General features: G+C 39.4%; 4 protein-coding genes and 3 pseudogenes across 4 annotated transcripts; 3 read left to right on the top strand and 4 right to left on the bottom strand.

The window, feature by feature from the left end:
- Positions 1-724: 724 nt before the first annotated feature.
- On the bottom strand, positions 725-1,632 carry LOC134626373 (hemoglobin subunit beta-A-like). Its single transcript, XM_063472139.1, has 3 exons — positions 1,475-1,632; positions 1,064-1,286; positions 725-976 (listed from the first exon to the last, which is right to left on the bottom strand). Exons 1-3 carry the CDS (start codon positions 1,564-1,566, stop codon positions 845-847), a joined length of 447 nt encoding a protein of 148 aa, XP_063328209.1. The 5' UTR covers positions 1,567-1,632; the 3' UTR covers positions 725-844.
- A 919-nt stretch (positions 1,633-2,551) lies between these two features.
- LOC134626376 (hemoglobin subunit alpha-A) lies at positions 2,552-3,353 on the top strand. The gene is made up of 3 exons (XM_063472142.1): positions 2,552-2,691; positions 2,793-3,000; positions 3,119-3,353. The coding sequence occupies exons 1-3, from the start codon at positions 2,597-2,599 to the stop codon at positions 3,245-3,247; spliced, it is 432 nt and encodes a 143-aa protein (XP_063328212.1). The 5' UTR covers positions 2,552-2,596; the 3' UTR covers positions 3,248-3,353.
- Positions 3,354-3,866: 513 nt separating this feature from the next.
- Positions 3,867-4,894, bottom strand: LOC134626379 (hemoglobin subunit beta-B-like; annotated as a pseudogene).
- A 97-nt stretch (positions 4,895-4,991) lies between these two features.
- LOC134626374 (hemoglobin subunit beta-A-like) lies at positions 4,992-5,822 on the bottom strand. The gene is made up of 3 exons (XM_063472140.1): positions 5,682-5,822; positions 5,271-5,493; positions 4,992-5,183 (listed from the first exon to the last, which is right to left on the bottom strand). Exons 1-3 carry the CDS (start codon positions 5,771-5,773, stop codon positions 5,052-5,054), a joined length of 447 nt encoding a protein of 148 aa, XP_063328210.1. The 5' UTR covers positions 5,774-5,822; the 3' UTR covers positions 4,992-5,051.
- A 952-nt stretch (positions 5,823-6,774) lies between these two features.
- On the top strand, positions 6,775-7,532 carry LOC134626377 (hemoglobin subunit alpha-like). Its single transcript, XM_063472143.1, has 3 exons — positions 6,775-6,907; positions 7,009-7,216; positions 7,299-7,532. Exons 1-3 carry the CDS (start codon positions 6,813-6,815, stop codon positions 7,425-7,427), a joined length of 432 nt encoding a protein of 143 aa, XP_063328213.1. The 5' UTR covers positions 6,775-6,812; the 3' UTR covers positions 7,428-7,532.
- Positions 7,533-8,648: 1,116 nt separating this feature from the next.
- On the bottom strand, positions 8,649-9,923 carry LOC134626378 (hemoglobin subunit beta-B-like; annotated as a pseudogene).
- On the top strand, positions 9,675-11,371 carry LOC134626772 (hemoglobin subunit alpha-A-like; annotated as a pseudogene).
- Positions 11,372-11,817: the final 446 nt, after the last annotated feature.

Genomic DNA, 11,817 nt, shown 5'->3' with positions numbered 1-11,817 from the left:
TTTGTTGGTTTGTTTTTATTTTGTTTTATTTTGTGAGTTGGTTATTAGACGCTGCTCCAGCCAGCCAGAGAATCCCCCGCCGCCCCGCCCTCTCCTCCCTGTGCCGCAAGCAGCAGGCGCACCTCGCAAACGGAGGGCGCCGTTACTCCCAGCTAATTGGAATAGAAAACCGATCGTTGCCTATGACATTCCCAATATGCGCTGGCATGATGTCGGGGCAGCATGAGTACGAGCAATTTTTTTTTTTGCCGATGCCCGTGATGCCGCCCCCCACCACGATGCCGCCCCGGGCAACCGCCCGTGTCGCCCATATCTAAAACCGCTACTGCACAACAGGTTGTATTCCAGGTGATCATACTACAACAGGTTGCAGCCAGTTTATTGCATTTCATTTTTCTATGCAACAGTTTCAAAGCAGGAACATGTCGGAAACCGGAAGACTGCTGCACATCTTTTTGTTTGTAAATGTGAACTGGCACTTCAGAAAACTCAGTGGTACCCAAAGAGTCTAAAATAAAATAAAAAAAAAAGTCAACACTAATTATATCCATAGTCGCAATCGATATAGTAGAATGAATACTGGTTGACATCAGAGGAGATGGCAATCCGTTATATAATATTAAATATCTTCTAAGTCATCAATGTTGTTTTTGAAGACAAAATTGATTCTTAGTGTTGAATTGTCGGGTATAAGAACACCTCAAATGATCGCACAGAGAATGAGTTTGATTTGAGGTTTTTTTTTTTTTTTATTGGTGCATATGGCAACAGAGTTAAAGAGATATGATTTTACAATCACTTTTATGACTGTTGCACATCTTTGATGAACTGGCACTCCAGAAATTTAGTGGTACTGTCTACCCAGGGCAGAAACGACCACGGCCAAAAACTTCTGCCAGGCTTCCTGGGCCTCAGCGGTGAAGACGCTGGGACCAAACTTAGCGGCCACACACAGGCTGATGCATTCAGCGAGCACCTAAAATGAGAGAGTTGCACAAAATAATTAACGAATTGCTTCAGATCTAATAGTGATAAATGTTTCTGTGTGCTGGTGGGGACATACCCTGAAGTTATCGGGATCCACGTGGAGCTTCTCAGAGTGCATAACGCTCAGTTTGGCGTAGGTCTGCTTGATGTTGTCCAAGTTCTTCACAGCATTTTCCAGACCACCCATCACGGTCTTTCCGTGCTGTGCCACTTTGGGGTTTCCCATAATGGCAGCATTGGTGGACAGGTCTCCAAAGGCTTTGAAGTATCTCTGACTCCAGGGGTACACAATCAGAAGCCTGGAATAAGATAAGAGAGAAAAAAAAACAATGTTAATGCATATAAAATCAAAAAAATTATGCATTTTAAGCTAAAAAGACAAACAAACGTGTAGATGCATTGGTTTCAGTTCGGTTTTAAGATTATACGAAGAGAAAGTCACACAATACATAAATGTGTTTCTAAATTGCAATGAGCTGCAGGTTACCTGGTGAGGGCCTGGGGACCGATTTCCCCCACATCGATCTTTCCCCACAGGCTTATGATGGCCTTGCGCTCAGCATCTGTCCACTCGACCATTTTGACAGCGTAAAGGTTTTCACGTAGCTTGTGATCAGAAACCTTTTCGCAAACGCCGATCCGTGGGAGCTTTTTATTAATTACATAGTGCCACACCTCTTCGTCCTGGAAGCATCTGATTGGACTATAGCCGTCAGGCTTTTGGGTTGTTGCCCATGAGTAAGATAGGATCTTTACCAGATTATAAGGAAAAAAACACAAACACATTTTTTTATGTAACAAATATAGAAATAACTATAAGAATTCTAGACTACAGGTCTTTATAGACTGTTGTTAATCTATACTTACAGTAAAAAACATTTAAACCTCGCAACTGATTTCTGATCTTTCGGAAGTGATTAGATCCCAACAAGCTGAACGTAGGCTAAATACCCGGTTTCTGATGTATATATATATACATTTGCAACACACATCTCTAGTAAAGAAATGTAGTCTATTTTATTTGAAAACAATTCTCAAACCTCTAATATATAGGATACAAAGGATAAAGGTGCTGTGCAGTCCCACATGAAGCGCAACAACCAGTCATCATTTTATATCTCACATCATGCCTCGGATATGATTACTTACCGAGATTTTGGTAAAAAAATCTTAATTTTTGATTATGTGGTGTCATTCTGTAAGTGCTTATGTTGTCATCTAATTCTCTAATTCTCTCTTAAGACCCAACGAGCATTTGGCAGCGAGAGATTATTTGCCACTTGTTTCATATTTTACACTTTGGACATTATTTTATAAAATATTACATTGCTTGTTCAACAACCTCTTCCTATTTAATAATTTCTTTAAGGGATAAATATATTAGTTTTTTCCCCAACAAAATAAGTCATATCTTAAAAACATGGAGGAACGTTAACTTTTATCTCAAGAAATGCCTCGGAAACTGCTGGATTTTTTTTTTCTTTATCGCAGAGGTGTGGTTTAAATGTGATGCTGGGTGTGGTCCATTTTGGTGTTATATAAAAATGATAGTGACAAATAGTCAGCACATTTTCTTTCAGTTCAGAAGACAACTGAAGAAAACGCAGACATGAGTCTCTCTGGAAAGGACAAGGCCGTGGTGAAGAGCTTTTGGGACAAAGTGTCCCCGAAAGCAGCTGAGATTGGAGGAGAGGCTCTGGGGAGGTTGTATTTTGCCCTTTTCTTTTCATTCTTCACTCATTCATACTTTTATTAATTAGTAAGTACTTATTCAAATTTCTATCATTTGAATTTATGTTTTACAGGATGCTGACTGCTTATCCCCAGACCAAGACCTACTTTTCTCACTGGGCCGATCTGAGTCCAGGCTCTGCGCAGGTGAAAAAGCATGGTGCCACCATCATGGCGGCCGTTGGAGACGCTGTGTCAAAGATTGACGATCTTACTGGAAGTCTGTCTACCCTCAGCGAGCTCCACGCTTTCAAGCTCAGAGTGGACCCTGCCAACTTCAGGGTAAGGTCACCCAGTAACATCCACGCAACAATGATCACGTTATAGACAGAGATTACTATTAGTCAAGAGGCAATATAGACTTTTCGACCTAACATATGCATGTGTTTTTGCCTCACAGATCATCGCTCACAACCTCATCTTGTGCATGGGCATGTTCTTCCCCGGAGACTTCACTCCCGAAGTCCACCTCTCCGTTGACAAGTTCCTCCAGAACTTGGCTCTCGCTCTGTCCGAGAAATACCGCTAAAATCCTGCAACTCCGGAGCCCCTATGAAGCCTGCCATCTACAGCAGTGTCAATAAAACCTGTTAAAATGGCAGGGCTCCGTTAATAAATATAATTAAACACTGGAAGCTGGTCCTTTCTTCTTTGTCTGCATCCCTACACCATTTACTTTTGACATAATTGCAGGGGTGTGTTAAGAAATTAAAATAATAATAGTGTAGTGACAGAAGGGGGTGTGGGAGCATAGGAAAAGAGAAAATTCGAATAGAAGTAATCATACAGCTGTGTTAATTTTGAAACGGACAAAATAGAAAACGGCAGCGTCACCCTTTGCAAAGATAAGTAAAATATAGACGTTTTTCTAAGAATGAGCTTAGGAGGTTTTAATTTCAGATAATACAACATGGATAATTCTAACTACAGCTTCTTGGTTGAGTTAAAAAGAAATGACATTATTATTATGATTATGATTATGATTATGATTATGATTATGATTATTATTATTATTATTATTATTATGAACATTTTCAGTGTTGCATTGGTCACACAGTTATGTATAACTGCACAATCCCTTGTAAAAATCTGCTCTTGGAAGGCTTGAATAGAAAAAAATGCTATTAAAAATGATCACACAAAGAGAATTTCATTTAACTGGAATTTTATTTGTCACATGCATCAGCTTCGAAGCGCTAAACGGAAACACAGCTGTAAATTATTTGGTTATGAATGTGAACTATAATTCCACAAGTTCAGTGGTACTGTTTGGCCAAGGCAGAGACGACCACAGTGAGGAATGTCTGCCAGGTCATCTGGACATCAGGGGCGAAGACTTGGGGTCCAAACTTGGAGGCCACACAAAAAGTGACAATTTCAGAAAGCACCTAAAATGAAAGGGATACAATAATAATGGCATGCTTCATCATTATCACTGGTGGAAAAAGTCTCAGATCACATATCCTGAAGTTGTCAGGATCCACATGGAGCTTCTCAGAGTGCATGACGCTCAGTTTTGGCGTAGGTCTGCTTGATGTTGTCCATGTTCTTCACAGCATTTTCCAGACCAACCATCACAGTCCTTCCGTGGGGTTTCTCATAATGGCAGCATTGGTGGACAGGTTGCCAAAGACTTGTCCTGAAGTGTCTCTGAGTCCAAGGATACACAATCAGAAGCCTGAAATAAAGAGTTTTACTTTTTCTTTTATTTCGGTTGCATTAAGTTGTTTTCTGTGCCAGATTAATAAAAACAAAACGAAAACAAACCCCAATCCTGTTATCATGCGGTAAATAACAAGGCATGTAAAAACAAGAATAATTAATTTGGAGATACCAATAAGGCGTCGCTAAATTATCATCTAACGTAACTCACCTGCTCAGGGCCTGGGCGCCAATTTCAGCCACATAAATCTTTCCCCACAGGGATGTGATCGCGCTGAGCTCAGCACCTGTCCACTCGACCATATTGTTAGAGATAAGATTTTCTCCAGCTTCGCTGAAATTAGTCTTCGTTCACAAAACTTAAACACAAACTAAGGACAAAGAAATGTAAATAATGAATGAGTCGGGACATATTTCTTAATTAAGAAGTCATTAATGTTGTTTTTGAAGACAGTGTAAATTAAAATGACACTAAATGATTCTTAGTGTTGTATTGTCGGGTATAAGAACACCTCAAATGATCGCACAGAGAATAAGTTTGATTTGAGTTTTTTTTTTTTTTTTTTTTTTTTTTTTTTATTGGTGCATATGGCAACAGAGTTAAAGAGATATGATTTTACAATCACTTTTATGACTGTTGCACATCTTTGATGAACTGGCACTCCAGAAATTTAGTGGTACTGTCTACCCAGGGCAGAAACGACCACGGCCAAAAACTTCTGCCAGGCTTCCTGGGCCTCAGCGGTGAAGACGCTGGGACCAAACTTAGCGGCCACACACAGGCTGATGCATTCAGCGAGCACCTAAAATGAGAGAGTTGCACAAAATAATTAACGAATTGCTTCAGATCTAATAGTGATAAATGTTTCTGTGTGCTGGTGGGGACATACCCTGAAGTTATCGGGATCCACGTGGAGCTTCTCAGAGTGCATAACGCTCAGTTTGGCGTAGGTCTGCTTGATGTTGTTCAAGTTCTTCACAGCATTTTCCAGACCACCCATCACGGTCTTTCCGTGCTGTGCCACTTTGGGGTTTCCCATAATGGCAGCATTGGTGGACAGGTCTCCAAAGGCTTTGAAGTATCTCTGACTCCAGGGGTACACAATCAGAAGCCTGGAATAAGATAAGAGAGAAAAAAAAACAATGTTAATGCATATAAAATCAAAAAAATTATGCATTTTAAGCTAAAAAGACAAACAAACGTGTAGATGCATTGGTTTCAGTTCGGTTTTAAGATTATACGAAGAGAAAGTCACACAATACATAAATGTGTTTCTAAATTGCAATGAGCTGCAGGTTACCTGGCGAGGGCCTGGGGACCGATTTCCCCCACATCAATCTTTCCCCACAGGCTTATGATGGCCTTGCGCTCAGCATCTGTCCACTCGACCATTTTGACAGCGTAAAGGTTTTCACGTAGCTTGTGATCAGAAACCTTTTCGCAAACGCCGATCCGTGGGAGCTTTTTATTAATTACATAGTGCCACACCTCTTCGTCCTGGAAGCATCTGATTGGACTATAGCCGTCAGGCTTTTGGGTTGTTGCCCATGAGTAAGATAGGATCTTTACCAGATTATAAGGAAAAAAACACAAACACATTTTTTTATGTAACAAATATAGAAATAAGTATAAGAATTCTAGACTACAGGTCTTTATAGATTGTTTTTAACCTATACGTACAGTAAAAAAAACATTTAAACCTCGCAACTGATTTCTGATCTTTCGTAAGTGATCAGATCCCAACAAGCTGGCCTGAAAGTAGGGTAAATACCCGGTTTCTGATGTATACATATGCAACACACATCTCTAGTAAAGAAATGTAGTCTATTTTATTTGAAAACAATTCTCAAACCTCTAATAAATAGGATACAAAGGATAAAGGTGCAGTGCAGTCCCACATGAAGCGCAACAACCAGTCATCATTTTATATCTCACATCATGCCTCGGATATGATTACTTACCGAGATTTTGGTAAAAAAAAAAAAAAAAAAAAAAAAAAAAAATCTTAATTTTTGATTATGTGGTGTCATTCTGTAAGTGCTTATGTTGTCATCTAATTCTCTCTTAAGACCCAACGAGCATTTGGCAGCGAGAGATTATTTGCCACTTGTTTCATATTTTACACTTTGGACATTATTTTATAAAATATTACATTGCTTGTTCAACAACCTCTTGCTATTTAATAATTTCTTTAAGGGATAAATATATTAGTTTTTTCCCCCAACAAAATAAGTCATATCTTAAAAACAAGGAGCGTTAACCTTTATCTCAAGAAATGCCTCGGAAACTGCTGGATTTTTTTCTTTATCGCAGAGGTGTGGTTTAAATGTGATGCTGGGTGTGGTCCATTTTGGTGTTATATAAAAATGATAGTGACAAATAGTCAGCACATTTTCTTTCAGTTCAGAAGACAACTGAAGAAAACGCAGACATGAGTCTCACTGCAAAGGACAAGGCCGTGGTGAAGAGCTTCTGGGTCAAAGTGGCCCCGAAAGCAGCTGAGATTGGAGGAGAGGCTCTGGGGAGGTTGTATTTTGCCCTTTTCTTTTCATTCTTCATTCATTCATGCTTTTATTAATTAGTAAGTACTTATTCATATTTCCATCATTTGAATTTATGTTTTACAGGATGCTGACTGCTTATCCCCAGACCAAGACCTACTTTTCTCACTGGGCCGATCTGAGTCCAGGCTCTGCGCAGGTGAAAAAGCATGGTGCCACCATCATGGGGGCCGTTGGAGACGCTGTGTCAAAGATTGATGACCTTACTGGAAGTCTATCTACCCTCAGCGAGCTCCACGCTTTCAAGCTCAGAGTGGACCCTGCCAACTTCAGGGTAAGGTCACCCAGTAACATCCGCGCAACAATGATCACGTTGTAGACAGACCTAACATATGCATGTGTTTTGTGCCTCACAGATCATCGCTCACAACCTCATCTTGTGCATGGGCATGTTCTTCCCCGGAGACTTCACTCCCGAAGTCCACCTCTCCGTTGACAAGTTCCTCCAGAACTTGGCTCTCGCTCTGTCCGAGAAATACCGCTAAAATCCTGCAACTCCGGAGCCCCTATGAAGCCTGTCATCTACAGCAATGTCAATAAAACCTGTTAAAATGGCAGGGCTCCGTTAATAAATATAATAAACACTGGAAGCTGGTCCTTTCATCTTTGTCTGCATCCCTACACCACTCACTTTTGACATAATTGCAGGGGTATGTTAAGAAATTAAAATAATAATAATGTAGTGACAGAAGGGGGTGTGGGAGCATAGAAAATTCGATCAGAAATAAGCATACAGTTGTGTTAAATACAAATTTAACATTTTGCACTGAATATTCTTTTTACTTTACAGTGGAGGAATTACCCCAAAGCTTTGCTTAACTGGGCTGTAAATACTAATGTGTATACAAGGATTTCATTCATTAAGCATGGCGTGATATTAAACAGTTTGATTTGGCATTTTATATACTTTTTTCTGAACACATAAGTAATGAACATTTTATATAATTATACAAAATAAGCTTCTTCTTTTTTCTTCTAATACATATCCATTTCCTGATTATCTTACCGAACACATGGAAGAAACCCTTTTTGGATTCTTGGATTAAAAGAATTTAATAAGATAGGATAAGATAACCTTTATTAGCCCCACACGAGGGAAATTTGTTATGTTACAACAGAAAGTGGACAGTGCAACGTAATGTAATGTGTAATGTACACAATATTTCAAATCCTTTGTCATGGTCCACGACAATAGGAACCAACAGTATTTTTGATGCACTGTTATAAATAATGTCACGCGACCTCACCCATTTATATCAAAGTGCACATTTTGAAACGGACAAAATAGAAACCGGCAGCGTCACCCTTTGCAAAGATAAGAAGTAAAATATAGACGCTTTTATAAGAATGAGCTTAGGAGGTTTTAATTTCAGATAATACAACATGGATAATTCTAACTACAACTTATTGGCTGAGTTAAAAAAGAAATGACACCACCCTTATTATTCTTGCTATTATTATTCTTACTATTATTATTATTACTATTATGAACATTTTCAGTGTTGCATTGGTCACACAATTATGTATAACTGCACAATCCCTTGTAAAAATCTGCTCTTGGAAGGCTTGAATAGAAAAAAATGCAATTAAAAATGATCACACGAAGAGAATTTCATTTAACTGGAATTTTATTTGTCACATGCATCAGCTTCGAAGCGCTTAACGGAAACACAGCTGTAAATTATTTGGTTATGAATGTGAACTATAATTCCACAAGTTCAGTGGTACTGTTTGCCCAAGGCAGAGACGACCGCAGTGAGGAATGTCTGCCAGGTCATCTGGACATCAGGGGCGAAGACTTGAGGTCCAAACTTGGAGGCCACACAAAAAGTGACAATTTCAGAAAGCACCTAAAATGAAAGGGATACAATAATAATGGCATGCTTCATCATTATCACTGGTGGAAAAAGTCTCAGATCACATATCCTGAAGTTGTCAGGATCCACATGGAGCTTCTCAGAGTGCATGACGCTCAGTTTTGGCGTAGGTCTGCTTGATGTTGTCCATGTTCTTCACAGCATTTTCCAGACCAACCATCACAGTCCTTCCGTGGGGTTTCTCATAATGGCAGCATTGGTGGACAGGTTGCCAAAGACTTGTCCTGAAGTGTCTCTGAGTCCAAGGATACACAATCGGAAGCCTGAAATAAAGAGTTTTACTTTTTCTTTTATTTCGGTTGCATTAAGTTGTTTTCTGTGCCAGATTAATAAAAACAAAACGAAAAAAACCCCAATCCTGTTATCATGCGGTAAATAACAAGGCATGTAAAAACAAGAATAGTTAATTTGGAGATACCAATAAGGCGTCGCTAAATTATCATCTAACGTAATCACCTGCTCAGGGCCTGGGCGCCAATTTCAGCCACATCAAACTTTCCCCACAGGGATGTGATCGCGCTGAGCTCAGCACCTGTCCACTCGACCATATTGTTAGAGATAAGATTTTCTCCAGCTTCGCTGAAATTAGTCTTCGTTCACAAAACTTAGGTCCCTTTTGGAGGACTTTATTAATTGGCCGCTACCACCCCTCTTAGTCCGGAAGCATCTGATTGGATCAGAACCAAGGATAAGGGCTGTTAATAAGTCAGATATAATTTTTGCCAGAAGACTGGAAAAAGAACAGAAAAAAGACAAGAACATGAAACATTAAAAACACCATCAACTCGACATCAATTGTTCGACGCCATTCAGTGTCGAATACTCATTTACCAATAAACCTAATTGTAAATGAATATGATAAAATGTAAGGCAGCATTTAACTGATTTTGAAAGTGTGATTTTTGAATAAGGAGAAAAGCTCAAAAAACCCCAAAACATTTTCTTCATTTGTTATTTTTTTTAAAGTTTTCTCAGCACCTACACATATGAGCATCTAATATATTCAAGTGCGTTTTTAACTCTAACTTTTTAATATATATAGATTTTTTTTTTCGTTCATTAGCAATTTTGCCACTATTTCCTTTAGACTGCATGCCCCCTCTTACTGACATCAGTTCTTTAATGCATTCATCGCTATTTTACTAACTAATTGGACTTTAGGTGTTATTTTGTACTTATTTTACCTTATAAATACTGCGGGACTTATAAGGTAAGATAACACGGCGACTAAAAATACTTGAGAACAGGGTGTGGTTACTTTTATCTCTAGAAATGGCTTGTTAAACGCGAACAGAAAGGTGTGGATTAGATTTGATACTGGGTGTGGTGCAATTTCGTTCCATATAAAGGAGGATAGTAACAAACAACTTTCACCAGAACTTACTTAACTTTTCTTTCTACTGCGTAAACCTTTAAAGGCAGACATGAGTCTCTGGAAAGGACAAAACCGTGGTGTCGTCCTTCTGGGATAAAACGACTCCGAAAGCCCCTGAGATTGGAGCAGAGGCTCTGGGCCGGTTGGTTTTCATTATTTTCTGTTTTGACGATGTGCACACATCATGCACCACATTCTATGTAATAACTTCTCTCTATCATAACTTATCACGTTTACGTTTTACAGGATGCTGACTGCATATCCGCAAACCAAGACCTACTGTTCTCACTGGGCCCACCTGAGTCCAGATTCTGCACAGGTGAAGATGCACGGCGCCAACATCATGGCGTCGGGAATATTGACGACCTTGTTTGAGGTCTGACCAATCTAAGCTAGCTATATGCTTTCAAGCTCAGAGTGGACCCTGCCAACTTCAGGGTAAGCTTACTGAGGGAATGATCCATGCATTGCTCATAAGTCCATACAATTTCTCAATGAGCAAAATACTAAAAGTAATAATACTTTGTATATAAAGCTATAATGTTGTTGCACAGTACACACTGCAATAGTTACAGCCTTTTGCACACGCTCTACAGTAAAATAACAAATGACAAAGTTTTACAGTTTAGAGTAAAATGTCGATCAGAGCTATTTCTTATATTTTATAAACTTTGTAATATATTGTATTATTTAATTAGTTCAGTATGTTACTGTTATTGTCTTGGAGCAACTATAACCCACATAATTTCCTTAGGGATTATTAAAGTATTATGACTCTGAGTCTGAAACTTAATCTATTTCTCGTTATTTATGAATTAATACGTTTTCTCCATATTTATTTATTTATTTATACAGATTCTTGCTCACATCATCATCTTGTGCATGGCCATGTTCTTCCCCGAAGACTTCACCCCTGAAGTCCACGTCTCATTTGACAAGTTTCTACAGAACTTGTCTTTGGCGCTGTCCGACAGATACCGCTAAACTCCAGATTCAGGCGCACCAATCGCTGCATGGAGCGTGTCATCCGCCACACCAACATCCATTTTATAATAGAAGAACACAGTTACTATACGAAATTAATACATGTTTACGTTTCTTTTACTTTAGTCACGGTATATACTTGTATTTTTTTTTTTCATTCTCAATAAATAAAACTGTTTAACTTGCTCCGACAGCACACGCCTCGGACACGCCCCTTTACTCTTTAACTTGTGAAGGGTGCCCTGGTGTGTTGTCTCTCATCCAACACATTAAATTAGAAATTCTGACTTCCTGCGCGCACGGGTGATTTAGGGATGATTAAAAACAGCAAGTAAAACACATACTTCTAACTTTCATAATAGGCCAAGCTAATGTAGCCAGGTGGAAGGTCAATATTATGGGACATGCCACTGGGGGGCGCTGTTTCTTTTGGGGTACCTCTGAGAGCGCAAGGGATGATGGGGATCTACAGAGACATTAACGGAAGTGCTAGCTTGCATTGGTGTTATGTGGGTGTGCAATGCCGTTTTTCGCTGCGTGATCGGTTTTAAATGCAAAGTGTGGAACAGTTAAGGCACCAGGAGTTGCTGCAACCAACTTCGCCGTTCATCTCAGAGGGATCTGTATTCCGTTTTCTGC

Source organism: Pelmatolapia mariae, linkage group LG4 (assembly GCF_036321145.2).
Source record: "Pelmatolapia mariae isolate MD_Pm_ZW linkage group LG4, Pm_UMD_F_2, whole genome shotgun sequence".
NCBI classification, from domain to species: Eukaryota; Metazoa; Chordata; class Actinopteri; order Cichliformes; family Cichlidae; genus Pelmatolapia; species Pelmatolapia mariae.
The sequence above is the reverse complement of the archived record's forward strand: the minus strand, read 5'-3'. Positions and strand labels throughout refer to the sequence as shown.